This window comes from Hemicordylus capensis, chromosome 2 (genome assembly GCF_027244095.1).
Source record: "Hemicordylus capensis ecotype Gifberg chromosome 2, rHemCap1.1.pri, whole genome shotgun sequence".
In the NCBI taxonomy this organism is placed as follows: domain Eukaryota; kingdom Metazoa; phylum Chordata; class Lepidosauria; order Squamata; family Cordylidae; genus Hemicordylus; species Hemicordylus capensis.
The window spans coordinates 150,151,749-150,170,492 of NC_069658.1; the positions used below are offsets into that span (position 1 = coordinate 150,151,749).

Here is an 18,744-nt window from a genome sequence, read left to right on the forward strand (position 1 = left end):
CAGAAGGGCTGAGAAGTACTGGCTCAGTCCTTGCACATCCTCCCGAATGAAAGTGTCAACTCAATGTGTGGCAGCTGTGAAAAAGGCCAAATCCATGCTTGGAATAATTAGGAAGGGGATTGAAAATAAAACTGCTAATATTATAATACCCTTATAAAAAACTATGGTGCAGCCACATTTGGAGTACTGTGTACAGTTTGGTCACTGTATCTTAAGGAGGGCATTGTAGAACTGTAAAAGGTGAAGAAGAGGGAAACCAGGATGATCAGGGGCATAGAGCATCTTCCTTACAAGGCAAGGCTACAACACCTGGGGCTTTTTAGTTTAGAAAAAAGACTGAGGGGAGACATGATAGAGGTATAAAATCATGCATGGTGTGGAGAAAGTGGATAGAGAGAAATTCGTACTCTTGCATAACGCTAGAACCAGAGGTCATCCCATTAAACTGATTGCAAGAAATTTAGGGTTGACAAATGGAAGCAGGACTGAAGCTACGATACAATGCACCCTCCAATCCCAATACCAGAGTATTGAATGCTGCAGAGGAGGGGAGAATGTCAGACATACCATGATAAGTTCTTTCTTTACAGTGGATGGAGTTACATGACTACTATAGTATTACACCTGCCCCCCTCCAATAGCTGGATTGTGTGTGGAAGCTGGTTTTCTCCTGACCTCATTACATTATGTCTCAAACACAGGAGAGGCTTCATCCTGTTGCCATGTTTAATTTGCATAGCCTTACCTATCGGACCAAGTCAGAATTACAACCCGCTCAAGAATAATTTTCCATGGTAGGAGGATTAACTAAATCAGACTTCCCCATCTATCCCACCTAAAATACTCCACTTTGGTGACAAAGGCAGTTTCAGTCCCAAAACTAGAAAGAAACCACAGCAGAATGGATTAAAATAATCAGAAATACACGGTGCTGGGTTGATTTTTCTTTTTTCCAGTGTAGAAAACAGAGTCCTATGTGGATTCCACTCTGCCTTTTTTTGCGCTGATGCAATAAGTCTTGAGCCAGCCCATATATCTGTCAGTGACTGACTGCATCATACCGTGGTGGAAAAATGGATCTCTATAACAGGTCCAGATAAATGACTTCCTGTTCTTCAAACACAGAAAGCTATTTCAAACATTGTCTGGAACAAATTAGTAGTAAAGTATGTTAATTAAAAGCCAAAACCATCTGATGTTTAAAATTTTATTTTGTCATCAAAATTTCTCTTTGTAGAAGGATGGCAATGCTGCTCAGTGCATATTACATTGGGGGCGGGGGGAGACATACCTCTCAAATGTCTAACCTGAAAATCGGAGACAGCACTATGTCTAAAAATGAGCAAGACTGCCACCATAATGCTGTCCATACAATTAACACACAGAAAATACACTACCAGTAAATATAAAAGAGTTTGGCACCCAAGTGAAGACTAGATGGTCATTTCACTAAGAAAAACAACAGTAGTGCAGGGAAGAAGAGAACCCATTTTGTTATAGTACATGATTGAGAGGATCACAAAATGAGTTATCACAATGGCTAAGGCCATTCTGCCATTGGTGCAGAACATTCCCAAAGGAGCCTCAGAGATCTGTGAGCATGAATTTTAATGTAATCCAGTAAAAGTTGTGCTTTCAGATCGCCAGGACTGATTTGAAACATTTCCAGCTACTTAAAGCTTGGGCCAGGATCCAAATGACTCTGCAAGTTCTTCAGAACCAACCTCTATATATCCATCTTCGGTTCTCAACTCCCAGGAAAAAAGTATTTTTGAATCTACAATATGGATTTAGCAGTCATGATCACTGGGCTACAAAGGTTTTTCTGTATTTTAAGTCAGTATCACATTCTTTTAAACAAGATACACATAAACCTAGCATCTCCTATGCATTTATGCACTGATAACTACAATCCTGCTAAATTCAGTTAAACAACTTCTTTGTTTAGGAGCTACAAATTTAAGGAACAATTCAGATTCCTGCCCCCAAACAGAGCTGGGCCAGGAGAAAGGGATCAGCAGAGTGCTCAGTTCAGCCCTCTTTCATCCACCTCACACTGAAGTGTGCCAGGTCCTCGAGAGATGAGGGATGGATGGCTAGACAGTTATGGAGGTACACTGGAGCACACATGCCTGTAGAACAGCCAGGGAGAAAGAGAAGATAGCTCCATTGAGCTGTGCCCGTAGGAGGATGGATCATGCTTGTAGTTTGGTAATTTTATTCAGCTATGCTCAGATGTCAGTATCAGATAGCCAGACATCGCTAATTTGCATGAATACACAGTGTTAGCACAAACATCTAAGTATCTTCCTAAGGAGCCAGCAGCAAAACAACACTCTGAAAGAACAGTATCTAAGAAAAATGGTAAATTTATAGTTAACAGAAAAGACAATTAAGAGGTATGCAATTATTAAATATTGCAAATTACATGTGATATACTGTATTTTAACAGAACTACAATTATGATCTAACATTTAGTACGTTAATGCATAAACTGAAACATTGACAGAATCACTTATAGTCCTTCACAAAGAGTTGCCAAGCAGCCAAACTTTGGCTGTATATTAATGCAGTAATCAATCTGTCAGGTAAGTTACTAAGAGTTTCAATCTACATTTGAAAAGGCTTTTTATACCATGTATAAAATAAATTAAAAAAGGAAGCAGAAATTATCCTTGTATATTTTGCAAACACAGTGAGTACAATCAGCTGAGAAGTTCTCCTGCATGAGCCATGGGACAATGAATGTCAGCTGGACAAGAACACTACCATTCATTTCCAAGGGACTTGTGCAGGAGAACTTCCTCCAAGATTGTACCCATAATCAGTAGTTTCATGGACGTTCCTTTAACCTCCACTTTGGTAAAACACAAAAAGAGTTGACATAAACTGTCAAAGAGTACAATACCTTATAAATAGAAAGATTTCAAAAGGGGTTTTAAAAGGGTGGACTTTAAATGTTAAGTGACTTTCCCACTGAGTGCCCTCCCCGCTTTAGAGCATCAAACAAACAACTTCCAAAATAAAACTTAGAAACCCCATTATTTTCAAAAGCCAGCCCACTCCCATATCAATGGCATTATCACTTTTCAGCTGCATATTGGAATAAGTGACCCACTAATCAGACACAAAGTATTCCTCTCTTTCAGCCCTTCACACATCACTACTAAAACCTCCCAACCATTTAAGGTTTTGGAAATTCAGGACATAATCCAGACACATCCTTTTAAATTCTGTTCATCTCAAAAAGGAGTGTTGAATGTATGCTTAGCTCTCCCATTTAGATAACAGGAATTGGACACAATCCTATGCACACTTACTTGGGAAAAAGCCCCACTGAACTCAGTGGGACTTATTCCAAACAAACATACTTTGGATCAGGCTGCAAAAAATGTTTCTCTATCTGGATTGTGTCCTCAGTTTGTTGTCAGTTTGTAACACGATTGTACATTACAGCTTAAAAAGTAACCCATGGTCAAAATATCAATTTTGTACTTAAGCACAGTTATGATGCGTTTAAAAGAAACACATTGAAACATCACATTTAAGCATCCTATTTCCCACATAAAATAAAATAAAATGCATTTAGAACGTTTAAATCAAGCAAAACCTAAAATTGTATGTGAAAGGAGAGAAAAAGTGACTACAGAGTGTCCTACAACTAGGGCCCCTCTGTGGAAACAGTACATTCGCTTTATTGCCCATTCTTTCCATTGTATGGATGGCCACTGAATGATACAAGATGCCGATAGTTCTCTTTCCAGCTCTTTTCACCACTGTTGCCAGCTGAAGTCATCATTGCTGCCGAAAACCAAGAAAAACCCTAGGATGGTAGCAAATATGACTGTGTTTCCTGTGAGGACAAGTGCACAGGCTCCCCACTCAATCTGCAGAGGAAGGGGAAACAAGTTACATATACAAAGCAGAAAACACACACATAAAGAGCCACACACACATAGAGAGCCAGTGTGGTGTAGTGGCTAGAGTGCTGGACTAGGACTGGGGAGACCCGAGTTCAAATCCCCACTCAGCCATGAAACTAGCTGGGTGACTCTGGGCCAGTCACTTCTATCTCAGCCTAGCCTACTTCACAGGGTTGTTGTGAAAGACAAACTCAAGTATGTAGTATACCGCTCTGGGCTCCTTGGAGGAAGAGCGGGATATAAATGTAAAAAAATAAAATAATAATAATAAAGGTTACATTAGCCACTGTTTTTTATCTATGTGATTATCTGTTATAATTGCAACCCAACCAATTTTTCCAAGGAGCTCAGAATGGCTTGTAGATGGTGCCCAGGTGGTCTCCCATCTAGGGGCTGCCTACAGTCAGAATCTGAGAGTTGAATTATTACACTTGTACTGACGTTTTTTATTGTCTAACAATTGTATACACATTTATTGTATAGAATAGTTATACAATATCTATTGCATAACTTACAACCACCCTTTTTGTTTGAAATCAAAAAAATTTATGGTATTCTAATGTGTTTTAATTTGTTTTGTAATTTATTACTTTTGTTAGCTGCTTTGGGGCCATTGATAAAAAGCAGAAAGTTACTTATAAAATAAGTGATATTCTGGGCTTTCCAACCATTCTCTGTGCTATTTATCTGCTTTCTGTTCACACGAGAACAGATTCATAGGTTCCAGTTAGCAAAATTTGAGAACCGTCTTGCATATACTGAAAGAAGTGTAAATCTCCCAAACATGGTTCACTCCCAGTGCAGTGCTGTCAATTAATATGATCTGTATATAGTACAAGGTGTGCAGCTTCCAGGAGATGGGACTGCCAGGTCTTTGTTGTCAATCTATCCTATAGGTAATAGGGAACTAGCAGGTCCTCCTCAGGCACAGACCACAACCTGAACATTGGGGCTGCAGTTTTGCATATATCCTGCAAACTCCAGGTAGGAGCAGCCTACACACAAGATCCTAGGCTGCTGGATACCTGGATGGGCACAGAATGACAACCATTTAATAGCAGGGGACTCTGCACAGCAGGTTACATCAGGGCAAATGCAAATGGAGTACAGTATGCCTAGGCACACATAGTTCTTTAACTGCATACTCTCTGCGCAAGAGACAGGAGTTAGTGCCCAGCACTTCCAAAGATGTCAGTTCTATAGTATAAGTGAAGGTGTCACTCTTGCTTAGAGCTGACGCAACCCCCTGACTGCAAGTACTAGAAGAAGTAGACTTATAATGGCGAAAGTCCAAAATAATCAGATCAAAATGGCTTTGATTTCATTAAAAAGTCATTAAGACCCTTAAGCATCCATTAAGTACAAAACCCTAATATGGCTAGAGAACGTGAAGGAAACTGGAAGCATTACGCTTCAATCAACTTTTGAATATTCCACATGCTCTCCAATAACTATTTAGCACACTTTCACATTTATTCATTTTAGAACAAATGTTTTGTTTCCTCTACTGCCTCCCCAGCACACTAAAATAATCAAGTGTCTCATTTAGACCAAAAGGAAATTATTTGGATTTCATGTGTTTCATGTTTCTTTGCCTTGGCATATGTTATAATGCATGGTAATAATAATAAAAATTATTCAATGTAACAGCAATTATTTTCAGCTCCATAAAAGCATTAAGCAAGAGACGCCTGCAATATGCAGCCATCTTTAGTCATGTCTCCAGTTTCTTTCATATTTTCCATTCCAGGAAACCTAAAAGAAACCGGAGAAAGTAGGCTGACTAATTAAAGCTCATGTATAGTGTGTTCATTTTTAGGGGCTTAAAGACACCTAGCAGGAATGCAAAGAGACCTGTGCATCTGCCCAAACTATCACTCCTTCCAATACCAAACCTGGTTGGGCCAGTGCCTTTCAGCTGGGCAGTGAAATGGGATCATCCACAAACAAGGCAGATGTTTCTTCATACTTGGTGGACTCCAGGTATGAGGAAAAATCCTAATTTGTAAATTAAAAGAAGGAGGAGGGGAAACCCATCAACCAAAAAAGCAACACCACAGACCACCCCCACTGGAGGCCCGTCCACAAATTCGCTTCCATCAGATGTAAGGTGGAAAGTGACCCATGATAGGACTTTTCTGTGGTGGTACCCCAGCCTTGGAATGCTCTGCCTAGAGAGGTCATCTTTTCAGCTGCAGGCAAAGATCTTTCTGTTTGCTCAGGCTTTTTAGTTCTTTGAGTGCGATTGTTGGCTTTTTCTGGCTGCTGATGCATTTATTCATTATTATTTTAATTATTTTGATATAAGCCACATTGTGAAGTTTTAACCTAAAAAGTGGTAAGCCAGCCAGTCCCATATTGCAGATACAGAGGCCTGGAGAATAATGGCCCTGCTAACTTGGCAAAGAGGCACCTTTTAATGTGGCAATTCTCTTTATTTAGCAGGGGGAGAGTAATTGGCCCTATCCACCCCCAGCACAGTACTTCCAGTGACTGTTGCTGGTGTCTATCTTATGTTTCTTTTAGATTGTGAGCCCTTTGGGGACAGGGGTCCATCTTATCTATGCATTATTTCTCTGTGTAAGCCGCCCTGAGCCATTTTTGGAAGGGCGGGATAGAAATTGAATTAATAATAATAATAATAATAGGGCAAAGGCAAGATTTAAATGAGGGGTTTCCTGGTTCACAGCTCACTTAGGGTGGTCTTAATCGTTCAGGAGATGCCTCTAGGAAAGTTAGAGTGGGATGAAGTACTATGGGCGGTCTTACAAGCTTCTAGAAGGCACACAGAATCTCTGCATTCATGCCTTGGGATTCTGGACCCAAGACTCTGCTTAGACAAGACCTAATCTGTGAATTAATCAACATAACCATGGCCTCCATTGAGAAGGAGCTATCTTTAATAATCATAATGCTTTTGAATGCTCAGAACACTTGAGACACGTTCTCAGAAATTCTTTCAACAATCCTGTAAAGTAGGTCAATTTCACCCCAATAGTGTATAAGGAAGTCTGATGCTGAGCAACTGTAGCTTGCCTAAAGTCACTGAAGTGAGCTTGCGGTGATACATAAACCTGGGGAGTTCTCAACTCACCATTTACATTCTTACCCATTACATTACACCAGCTCTCAGAATACTCTCAGATAACTGTCAATCACACACGTAACAAACAAACCAAACTTTATTTTTTTATCATTCATTTTTATTTGATCATTCATTTTCTCTTCTGAAGAATTATGTCTGATGAATTTGCAGGAAGGGCTGACCCTGTCATACAGACAGACTGGGACAGAACAATATATGGGTTGCCAGCTATACTGGAAGCTACCATGCTACATCTGGCACAACATAACTGGCTCTCTGCGAGAAACGAGTATGACCCAGACTCCTCTTTAATGCTGTAGTGGGCTCTGGGGTCGGCAGTCTGTTCACATGGGGAACTAGTCATTGTGGAAGTAGCCTTCACCTCTGAGCCCTCTGATGCTTGCAGCATGACCAGCTGCCCATGAGAACTGAAAATATTCTCCAGAATCTTAAGCAACAACCCAAGAAGCTCCAGGTCCCCTGTATTTTAATTCACTGAGGGATGCCTTTTCCATGACTGCACAGGATGGTAAATCATCTTAAGCCAGTCCTGCAAGCCTTTTCAACCAGAACTAGATTCCTTTATTACAGTCATCAACCAGATAACAATCATCATCATCCAGTTTAACAAACAGAAATGAACTACATCAAGTTATGCATCTCTTGACGTTATTTTACAGGCTATCAACCAATCAACACCTTTCTACGTGTTCTATACCTCTCATTTTTGAAGCAATATAGATTAAAAGAGCAAAGAACACATTCAAAAGAAGATATTACTAACCACATTTGCTCTAGCAAACACAATTGGAAGCCCAAATGCTGAGACGACAATGCCTGTCGTAAGAAATATGGCAAGTTCCTTGCAGGCATTACTTGTCGCATCTGTGTCTTCAACTACTCTTCTTGCTATGCAGTATGGAATTGGAGAGAGGGTATAGAAAAACAGAACAAACAGGGGCCAATATTTGCTAGGAGCAAAGAGAGACAATAGTTTAATATTTTATAGAAATTCTGCTTTCAATACAAATTAAAATTTGGATGGATGTGAAGATTTCAGATACTTTTCATGAAAGATGGTTTCCTTTCTTTTACATGTAGACATTTTGCACCCAGCCATTCAGATTTGGGTTCATAAAAATATGTTATGGTAGTTTAATAAGTGCTTTGTTAAGAGTACTGACATATTTTTAAAAGGTTAAGTGTGTCGTCAAGTCGATTTTGACTTCTGGTGCCCACAGAGCCCTGTGGTTTTCTTTGGTAGGTGACCATAAATGATTTATTTTGCTACTAGTTCATTTAATTTATTCTGAAATTATATTTATATAGTTATCTGATGTATCTCCGGGTTGTTATCATACTTAGTACTCCCGATTGTTCATCTCTTGCCTTTTGTTATTTTTCAATTATATTTGTAAAATTTGGAAGGAAAAACTAAAAATAAAGTTTAAGATGACAGAAATTCGTCTCCTTACATCACCTTCATATAAAGGCTATCACTACTTTTATGCAGCCACACTTTCAAAGATGTTTTTGGCAGCATTCCCATTACCATTCATTTGGCACATGATAAACACTGGAAATTCTTGCTTTATAATGAATCATCTCAGCTGATGCAAATGCTTACGTATGCCTCTCCAAATTATTACTGAAAACTGTCAAATATTCAAACATACTCTTTGTTAGCAAATAGAACCCAGCTACCCTTACCTGCTACAGGAAGTAGCCAGAGGATGCCCCATATACACCTATTATTATTATTTTGATTTCTATACCGCCCTTCCAAAAATAGCTCAGGGCGGTTTACAAAGAGAAACAATAAATAAATAAGATGGCTCCCTGTCCCCAAAGGGCTCACATTCTAAAACGAAACATAAGATAGACACCAGCAACAGTCACTGGAAGTACTGTGCTGGGGGTGGATAGGGCCAGTTATAATAAAGTTATCATAATCAGTAGAGGGGGAAGATTCTTTACTGAGGGTGGGTGGGGAGAGCCATCTTGGCGTGAGAGATTTTTGTGGGCAAGCAGTAGAGCATGGTAAGAAAGTTTAAATAATGGTGAGTTGGCACTGCAAGAAAATGCTTAGGTCTGTCCCCTGTTGTGTAGGGACAGCATGCTACAATTGATCCAACAAAGACAATGGGACCAAAATGGCATACATCCAAGTACTTCAGTTTAATTAGATTACGGATCAGGATGCAAGCCATGTACTACATTACAGAGCAGATGGAGGCTCTGTTGGTCAGTCTGTCAGGAGTCTTCAGAAGTATATGCATGGTGCAAGGTTTCTTAACCTTGGGCCCCCAGATGTGGTTGGACTACAACTCCCAGAAACCTCAGCTGCAATGGCTTTTGCTTGGGGATTATGGGAGTTGTAGTCCAACAACATCTGGGGGCCCAAGGTTAAGAAACCCTGGCACGGTGGATTAGAAACTCAAAAGATTTTCTATCTCCAATCTATACACTATGGAGTATAGATTATAAATGAATGGATTGAAATGCATCTTAGTAAGAACAAAGTTTAATCAACAACTGTACATAGCCAAGAAGGAACCATGCTCAGCTGAGAGCAGGCGTGGTTGGTCTCTCCCTCACCACACCTCAGAGGGATGCTAGTTCTTTCCAGTTAGAAGAGGAGATCTGCATGTTTACTTGGCTGGGAGGTGCTCCACACAGGGCAACAATCAGCTAAATGATCTTGTGACTCTCAAAGCAGCACAGAATTTCTGACTCAAAAGTGAAGACTCCATCCTTGTGTGCACATGTCTAAGCACTGTCCATTGAAGGACACTGCTTAGCTAAGTGCATGCAAGGTGGAAAGCACAGTGAGTAGAGGCCAATGCGGGGAGGCAAAGACTAGCAGAGAAGCAGAGCAAGGGGTGGACAACATCTCCCTAAATAATTACAAGTAAAATCGAACTTAGTGCAGATTAATTCCTAAGAGGATAAGATCATCAGCTGGAGCCCTGCTCCAAGTAAACCACCCTGAGCCTTTTGGAAGGGTGGTATAAATTTTTTAATAATAAAATAATAAATAAGTGCCTGTGTCTCCTTGAAGTCAGGCTAGCTGTTATAGGGAGCAGATATTGAACTCTTTCCTCAAGCAGACTCATTTGACCCTTCAGCTATTCAGAAGGGGAATACGTAAAATTTGTTTTTAATTGTACAGGATATTTGAAGATAGTTATGGGCAGGGCTGCAGAAATCCACTAGTCTACTAGTATGCGATGAGTGAAAAATGATACCTGACAAATGAAAAAAGTCCTGATGAGCAATGTAGCAACATAGCTTGACGAGTAAAATATTTTATCTGGCTGATAAACTGAGCCAACATTTCTTTACCCCTGTGTTATGGGATTTTAGTTCGTTTTCTCTGACCTCAGTGCTTTCTTTTGTTGCTCCTGCTTTGACCTTGTCTGCAGCTCTTTTACTATCTTCACTGTAGAGCCTGATTTAGGAATTTATTTTATATTTATATTGTGAACCACTGTGGGGAGGCCCTGACATGGCAGAGAAACAGTATACTATTTTAAAAGCACATTCATATATAAGTGATCTTAAGTTTTTGAGGAGCGTAGTTGTAATTGATTTTCCTTGGGTTCTTTATCCCTCTTCTTCAGAACTATATTTGTTCTATATCTGGCCATTTTGTTTAGCACTGAAGGCTCAAGAAACAAAGAAGACAGACAAAAGTTAAAACATAAGACTTGCCTATTACTAGAGTCAGTGTTTGTTAAACTCACTAGCTTCAGAGGAGGAAAGAGTCAGGAATAAAAAAGCACCAACAGTGCAATCCTTACTCAGAAGTAAGTCCTTTGGGGATCAATGGAACTTACTCCCTAGTAAGTATGTTTATGATCAGAGCCTGAGACAATAACAAAGCAAGATGTGTGGAAAAAATATACATTACTCATAATATGGAAGGGCACAGCCAAGCATCAGGAACATTAGCCCAACTGCTCCCCCGAAGGACAGGCTAATCAAAGCTGTAAAGGCAGATATAAAAGCATATCAGTCCTCCAGTGTATTATATTTGCTCATTCTACAAACAAGAGCCATAGACAGAAGGAAGAGCAGAGTACTGCTACTATTCCCATCCATCCACCACCTCCCAACTCAGCCAGCTCAAACATCAAAAAAGCAGGACACAGAATGTAGTTTTTCGCATAAAAACTCCAACTCCTGGGGGAACAAGAAAATTTAAAACAGCAGAAAATACCCCCATCCCCAAGGGTCACATTTGGACTGGATGTGTACTGTGGTCTGACAGCTCCCAATGGAATCATATTTATATGACTGATGCATGTGATACATTATTTATCATATTTATATACCAGATGGAATGAAAATATATATCTAGGCAATGTGCACAATCCAAATTACAATTAAAAAAAATAAAAACAAACAGAGTGAAACAATTAAAATAATTTCACAGGATAAAAACAACCAACCAGTTTAAAATTAATTTTAACTAAAAGTCTGAAAGAACAGGTGTGTCTTAAGGGTCTTTTAAAAAGCAATCAGAGATGGAGAAACTCTTATTTTGACAGGGGATGCTTTCCAAAGCCCTGGGGCAGTCAAAGAGAAGGCCCATCCTGAGATCATCACTCAGGTCCCAACCCCCCACAGTCTGTACCTGAGTCTTATTTGGATTCAACTTCAGTTTGATATCCCTTATCCAACCCATTACCGCCTCCAGGCAGGCATTTAGGGAAATTATGCCATTTCCTAATGAAGCTGATAGGAAAACAGAGATGTGGGTGTCATCAGCACTTTGCACTAAATCTCCTAATGACTCTCCCCTCAGTTTCATGAAATGCCAAGGCAGTCTGAACCCCATAGCTCATCCAAAAGCCAGTCTGAAATGGGTCTAGACTCTAGATAATCAGTTTCCTCCAGGACCGTGTGGAGCCGAGAAGCTACCACCCTCTCAATCACTTTGCCCAATCCATGAGAGATTAGAGACGGGCCTATAGTTACCTAAGTCCAAGGGGTCCAATTTAGGTTTTTTCAAGTATGCTCTAATAATAGCCTCCTTAAGACCAGGAGGCATCCCTTCCTCAGATAAGCATTTATGATGTTTACCGGACCCACTCCAACAATCTGATTGTTAGATAAAATAAGCCAAGTTGGGCAAGGGTTAAGAGAAAGGACACACAGTCCAAAACAACTTGTCCACATCCTCAGGAGTCACAAACTGAAAGTGATCCAGTCTGACCACATAAGAGGAGTTGCTGAAAACCTCCATAACAGACTCTGCCCTAATTGTAGAATCCAGTTCAGCTCGAATACGAGAGGTTTTCAAAATCATTTTTTTAAATGATTTTGAAAAATCATTAAAAGCATCACAGCAAGTAATCTGATGGTTCTGAATTTGGATTCAAGGAGAAGGGCTTGTATTAGCCATCTCACAAGCCTAGACAACTCCGCTGGACATGAACTTGCGGATGCAATGCGGGCAGAAAAGAACTGCCTCTTTTCTGCACATATTGCCAGGCCATAGATCTTCAGTTGTACTTCTATGTTGTAACCTGCCAGATTCAAGTACAATCTTTTCCCATTTGTGCTCTAGTCGTCTATCTCACGCTTCAGCTCCTATAATTCTTCCAAATACCACAGGGCTAATTTTGAAGCAGGTTGGAGAGGACGCTTAAGAGCAATTTGGGCTCGATATGGGCCAATTCCCCAACACGAATCCTGCTAAGGGAGACAGTGTCCTTGTAGACCACAGCCACATCATCTCCCCGCCCACATCCTCTCACTTGCTCCACCACAGAAGATTCTGCTGGGAGAAGCTGGGACCAAACTGAACCATTAGCCTCCCCTGACCAGGTCTCTGTAATGCATAGCAGCTCCGCTCCTTCATTCAAAATAAAATCATGGATGATGTACAGTTTGTTTTGGACTGACCTGGCATTACAAAGTAGCTCCGTGGGAAATTGGCACTGCTCCCCAAGGTCAAAGAGCTGATAGACCAGCTGGAAGGGGAAACCGATATTAAGTTTCTGATTCCCCTTCCCTTGTAATGGCCTGCTGACCGACCAACACCATCTCTTTGTCGATTCACCACTACCACTGGAATGGCCATCCCAGAGTCACCCCACCCCACCCCACCCCACCCCCACCACCATCATCTCTGGACAACTCAAGACACATACCTGTACCAGATACAACCAATAATAAGGCAACAATACACCACTATCAGAACAGCCTGCCCTAATCCTCAGTCCCACCACCAAAGGCCTCTACCAAAGGCTGTGTAGTTTTTTTCCAGCTTTTGGCACTTATAAAGAAGAGCAACACCAGGGCAGGTCAGGAGGAAACTTGAAGAAGACACTGGGAGGTACACATTTAGGCTTGCTTGCTAGCTTGCTTGCTAGCTTGCTTGCTAGCTTGCTTGCTAGCTTGCTTGCTAGCTTGCTTGCTAGCTAGCTAGCTTAGCTTCCCTTCTGGGCTAGGAGAACAGTCTAATCTGTAGATGAAGGCTGTTCTATCCTAGCCTTCCTCCTGGCAATTTATCAGTTGCTCTGCTCTTCTTAGTTGCTCTAACATCAAGCAATTGGGCCAGCTCTACCTCATAATGCGAGTGAGGGTCAGCCAGTGGTTACCCCCCCCCCCAAAAAAAAACCCCAGGGGCAGGCCAGGAAGCAAATAGAAGGAGATGTTGGGAGGTATGTGTTTATTCTATCTAGCTTCCCTATCTCCCTCCCCTGGTGAGACACTATTACATAGGCAAATTTTCACTTTATAATAAGATTGATATTGATAATTTGGGTCCTGTGCTGTTGTATTTATTTACCGCTGTTGATAGCTTGATATGCTGTTGACTTACTGTTTATTGTATCTTGTTTTATTATTGTTGTAGATTTTCAAATGCAAAGCATAAATAAATTTTGATATTGCCTAGTTTATATTGCATTAGGTTAGAAAAGACTCTTGTAACCCCTGCTAACTTGGCAAAGTGGCACCCTTTAACATGGTGAGTCTCTCTATTTAGCAGGGGGAGAGTAACTGGCCCTATTCACCCCCAGCACAGTACCTCCAATGACTGTTGCTGGTGTCTGTCTTATGTTCCTTTTTAGATTGTGAGCCCTTTGATGATAGGGATCCATCTTATTTATTTATTATTTCTCTGTGCAAACCACCCTAAGCCATTTTTGGAAGGGCAGTATAGAAATCAAATAAATAAATATTTGCAACAACTGAATATAGCCATCCTTCGCCAACCACGGGTTTCCCAATCACTGTTTTGAGTATCTGCCACTGGGAAATTGTGGCAGGTCTCACAAACTGCAACCTGAGTATCCGCAGTTTGGCAAGATTTCCCTTCCCTTTTTTGAAGGGGGTGCAATTTCCAGGGGATGGGGTAATTTTTTTGGGTCCCCTTAACTCCTCTTACTGATTCCTGGTGATTTGCGGGGGATTTCCCATTTTTTTACTGTATTTTTCGGTCTTTTTGCGACCACAATTCCCCTACCCCCATTTGCCATTGATTTCAATGGCTCGTCTACAGCGAATTCGCCAGCTGCCAGGTTTTCCTGGAACGGAACCCTTGTGGTTGGCGACAGACAACTCCCTAATTAGCGATAATTCCCTGCTAACTTGGCAAAGAGGCACCTTTTAACGTGGTGATTCTCTTTATTTAGCAGGGGGAGAGTAACTGGCCCTATCCATCCCCTGCACAGTAACTCCAGTGACTGTTGCTGGTATCTATATGATGTTTCTTTTTAGATTGTGAGCCCTTTGGGGACAGGGATGCATCTTATTTATTTGTTATTTCTCTGTGTAAACCGCCCTGAGCCATTTTTGGAAGGGCGGTATAGAAATCGAATGAATGAATAAATGAATGAATGAACTGCAATAGCCAAGAGTTCAAAGCAATTTGGTAATCCTTACAACATCCCTGAAAGGTATGTTACTATTTCTTTCCCCATATTTCAGATGTAGGACTGAGGGGGAGACTGAGTGGTGTGCATAGAGTGAGTTAATGGCAGAGGCAAGAATGAGACCAGGAAGAATCTGGCTCACAGCAAAGTATCTCAGTCACTAGGCAGTTTGTTTTCTATTGCTAGTTATACACTATAAAACTAGCCACACACTGGCCAGTTATTAATTTAATTTTCTTTTAACTGTGATTTTAATCATAGCTTTGAATTGTATTTTGTGATACTTGGTTTTTACTGTCCTATTTTGTAACTCATCCACCCCTGGAAATGCTGTTGAAGGTGGTATAAAAACCTTATAATAAATAAACTGTAATTGCAATTATAGCTATCCTAATTTCTACAGTCTTTTGAGTAATGATTTTCAGTTTTGATCAGTCATCCTCAAGCCTGTAAGGTGAATGCGGGGAAGGGACTGATTAACTTCCCCAAAGCTATCCAGTGAGTAACATCTGGACCTTGGCCACCTTCCACTTCAAAATCCAGGATCAGTTTACAACACCTGAAATGCAATGGATTCATTTATCCCCTCTGTTTCCCTAATTCTCAGTGGAGTTATGCCATTTATATTCCATAAGGCCTTAAATTACATCCATTATGTCCATTACAGTGGATGCTACTACCATTCCAGAATGACATCACCAACCGCACTGGGCGACTGATACCACTTCCCGGCAGGTGCGGTGGATCTCCCCGAATCTGGGGAACCTGACAGGATCTCTGTCACCACAGACGCCAGCCTGTCAGGATGGGGAGCCCTTTGCGAAGGACAGAAGGCTCAGGGCATCTGGTCCTCGGAGGAGGCCCAGCACAGCATCAACTGGTTAGAACTAAGAGCCATCAGGCTGGCCCTATGCCACTTTTCAGGATTACTACAGGGACAACATGTGTTGGTCAGAACCGACAACATGACAGCCAAGGCCTGCCTGAACCGGCAGGCCGGAACGAAATCCAGATCCCTGATGGAGGAGTCCAATGCGCTCTTCCAGTGGGCAGAGTCCCATCTGCAGTCGATCAGGGCAGCGCACCTGAGCGGCGTTTCCAGTGTCCAGGCAGATTGGCTCAGTCGCCAGACAGTGGACCAGGCAGAGTGGGCACTCCACCCCAAAGTGTTCAGGCAGATCCCGAACAGCCTGGGGAGTCCCCAGGTGGACCTGTTCGCATCCCCAGAGAACACCAAACTACCCCGCTTCTTCACGAGGTTCCACCATCACCTCGCAGAGAACACGGATGCTCTAAATGCCCCTTGGCTGCGAGGTCTTCTGTACTCCTTTCCCCCAGTAGGCCTGATTCCTCGGGTGGTGGCAAGGCTCCGCCAGAGCGGAGGTCATTCTAGTGGCACCTTTCTAGCCAAGGCACCCTTGGTTCACTGATCTAGTGCTTCTCTCTATCGCAGAGCCAATGCCTCTCCCGCAGTGGCCAGACCTGCTGCCCCAGGGGCCGTTACTTCACCCAGAGCCAGCATGGCTCCAACTACACGCCTGGAGTTTGAGCGCACACAATTAGCAAAAAAGGGATATTCCAAGCCGGTGCAGGATACAATCCTGGCTGCCAGGCACCAAAGCACCAATAGGATTTATCAGACTACCTGGGCCGCCTTCCTCAGATGGGCAAAGCGCAAGAGGATCGATCCAGGTTTGGCCAGGATCCCCCAGGTCCTGGCCTTCCTTCAGGCAAGCCTGGATCAGGACCTAAGAGCCAGCGTGGTAGGAAAAGCCAATGTGGTGTAGTGGTTAGAGTGCCGGACTAGGACCGGGGAGATCTGAGTTCAAATCCCCATTAAGCCATGATACTAGCTGGGTGGCTCTGGGCCAGTCACTTCTCTCTCAGGGTTGTTGTGAGGAGAAACCTAAGTATGTAGTACACCACTCTGGGCTCCTTGGAGGAAGAGCAGGATATAAAATATAAAAATTAAAAATAAATTTAAAAAAATAATAAAAGGGTCCTCCCAGTAGGGAATATTTTAGATAAAAGCAGTAAAAACGGGGTGGGGGGAGTACTGTCACCACCTCACTTAAGAACCAGCAGAAGCCATTCTCAAGGATGGGCATCCCATGACACCTGAACGAAGGCTGTCTTCCAGGACACACAGTTCTGTCCATGGTGCCACATGAGGCAATCACGTGCATCAAGATCAGAGGTCCAGTGAACGTCACAACAGTCTTGCTCACTTTGGGGTCAGACACTCCAGACATGAGAACGCAGTTGCTGTAGTATTCTACAGTTGTGGCAGTGTAGTCCTCAAAGTTGCCCCATCTCCTATTTTCCTTCTGTAGTATCACAAAAGTCCTCCCTCTATATCACACAGTCCATTCTTCCCTCCAAGACAGTATGCATATCAGTGTGTGTATTAGGGATTAATGTTAAGAGCCACTTCAAGACGAGGAGTTAGAAATAAACCTAAAATAAAACTTTTTTTTACAAAAAAAATAAAGCAACAGCTATTCAAGGCACAGGAGCCACTTTCTCCTCTTCTGCATTATTTGTAGATGAAGTTCAGTAGCAGAGGATAATGATACAAGTTAAAGAGCAAACCAAGTACATAAGAGCCCCTGGCTGGATCAGGCGCATGGTCTAACCAGACGCGTGTTTACTTGGAAGTAAATTCCACTGAGTTTAATGAGATAACTTCCAGAGGAGTAACTGTCTGAGTCTACTGAAGCAAAAATTGCAAAGTCGTATGGCACCTTAAGGGCCAACAGACTTATTGTGGCATAAGCTTTCAAAGGCTAAAGGAACGCGGGGCGGGATGGGTGTGTGTCTGTGGGGTGGGCGTGGGGAGACAATGGGGAACGCTTAGCCCGAGCGCTTTCCTGGCTGAGCAGAGCATCATCGCACCCAGGCAGGCACCCGTCACCATGGAAACAGAGCGGCCGCCGCCGCCACCCCCCCAGACCGCTGGAGACGTCATCGCTGGCGTTCTTCCCCGGGCCCAGAGACCTGGCGGACCCCGTCCGTCTCTCGTTGCTCGCTCTATCCCTCCCACTCCGCCCCTCAGAACCTCCACGGCGCTCCTACCTTTGATGCCGGCCATGATGCTGCTGTTATTGCCGCACAGGCCGCTCCCAGCCAACCACAAAGTGGGAGGAGGGCGGCCAGACAAGCCCTAGAGGAAGTGCGCGCCCCGAGATTTCCGGCAAGCTGGAGGTCTTTGATACCATAGAAACATACTGCTTCACTGTGAAGTGAGCAGGAGCAGTAGAGACGCGGCAGAGCGGTTCTTTTAGGACGGGGAACGACGCATGCGTATTGTCGTGAATACTGGACTTACTCAACCTTTGACCCTATTGCTTTCCCACCCCCTTCTCCACGCCTCCAATGACTCTTCATATAATCACCGCTCAAAAGGGTCACATGAACCCAACCCTTTCCTTTAGCATTTCTTATCTGAATGTGACGTTGTTTCAAAAGCATTGTTGCAGGAGTGCTAAATATACTTCTTATTCCTGGCTTCCACTAACATTTTGACAAGTTAACATAAGAAGAACTCTGTTGAATTAGACAAGAGAATTCTAATCCAACATCATATTTCCCACCGTGGCCAGCTAAATGCCTTTGGGAAGCCCACAAGCAAGATGAAGGCATACCCCCCTTCCCTGCCGCTGTTCCCCTACAACTTGTATTATTCAGAGACATACTGCTTCTGAACCTGGAGGAAACATATTGCCATTGATAAACTTGTCCTCAATTTGTCTAATACCCATTTAAAATAATCTAAGCCAGTGATCATTGCCGCATATTGTGGCAGTAAATTCCATAGATTAATTATGCATTGTCTGAAGAAGTACTT

The 18,744-nt window shown here is 42.4% G+C and overlaps 1 protein-coding gene across 2 annotated transcripts; it reads right to left on the minus strand.

The window, feature by feature from the left end:
• Positions 1–1,193: 1,193 nt before the first annotated feature.
• LEPROTL1 (leptin receptor overlapping transcript like 1) lies at positions 1,194–18,189 on the minus strand. 2 transcript variants are annotated; one of them, XM_053297781.1, is made up of 5 exons: positions 17,973–18,189; positions 12,922–12,989; positions 10,922–10,997; positions 7,793–7,979; positions 1,194–3,887 (listed from the first exon to the last, which is right to left on the minus strand). In XM_053297781.1, exons 2-5 carry the CDS (start codon positions 12,926–12,928, stop codon positions 3,771–3,773), a joined length of 387 nt encoding a protein of 128 aa, XP_053153756.1. In that variant the 5' UTR covers positions 12,929–12,989; positions 17,973–18,189; the 3' UTR covers positions 1,194–3,770. The 2 variants fall into 2 exon arrangements, with proteins under 2 accessions (XP_053153756.1, XP_053153755.1); XM_053297780.1 differs by lacking the exon at positions 12,922–12,989 and having other exon boundaries at positions 17,973–18,185.
• Between the last annotated feature and the right edge of the window lie 555 nt (positions 18,190–18,744).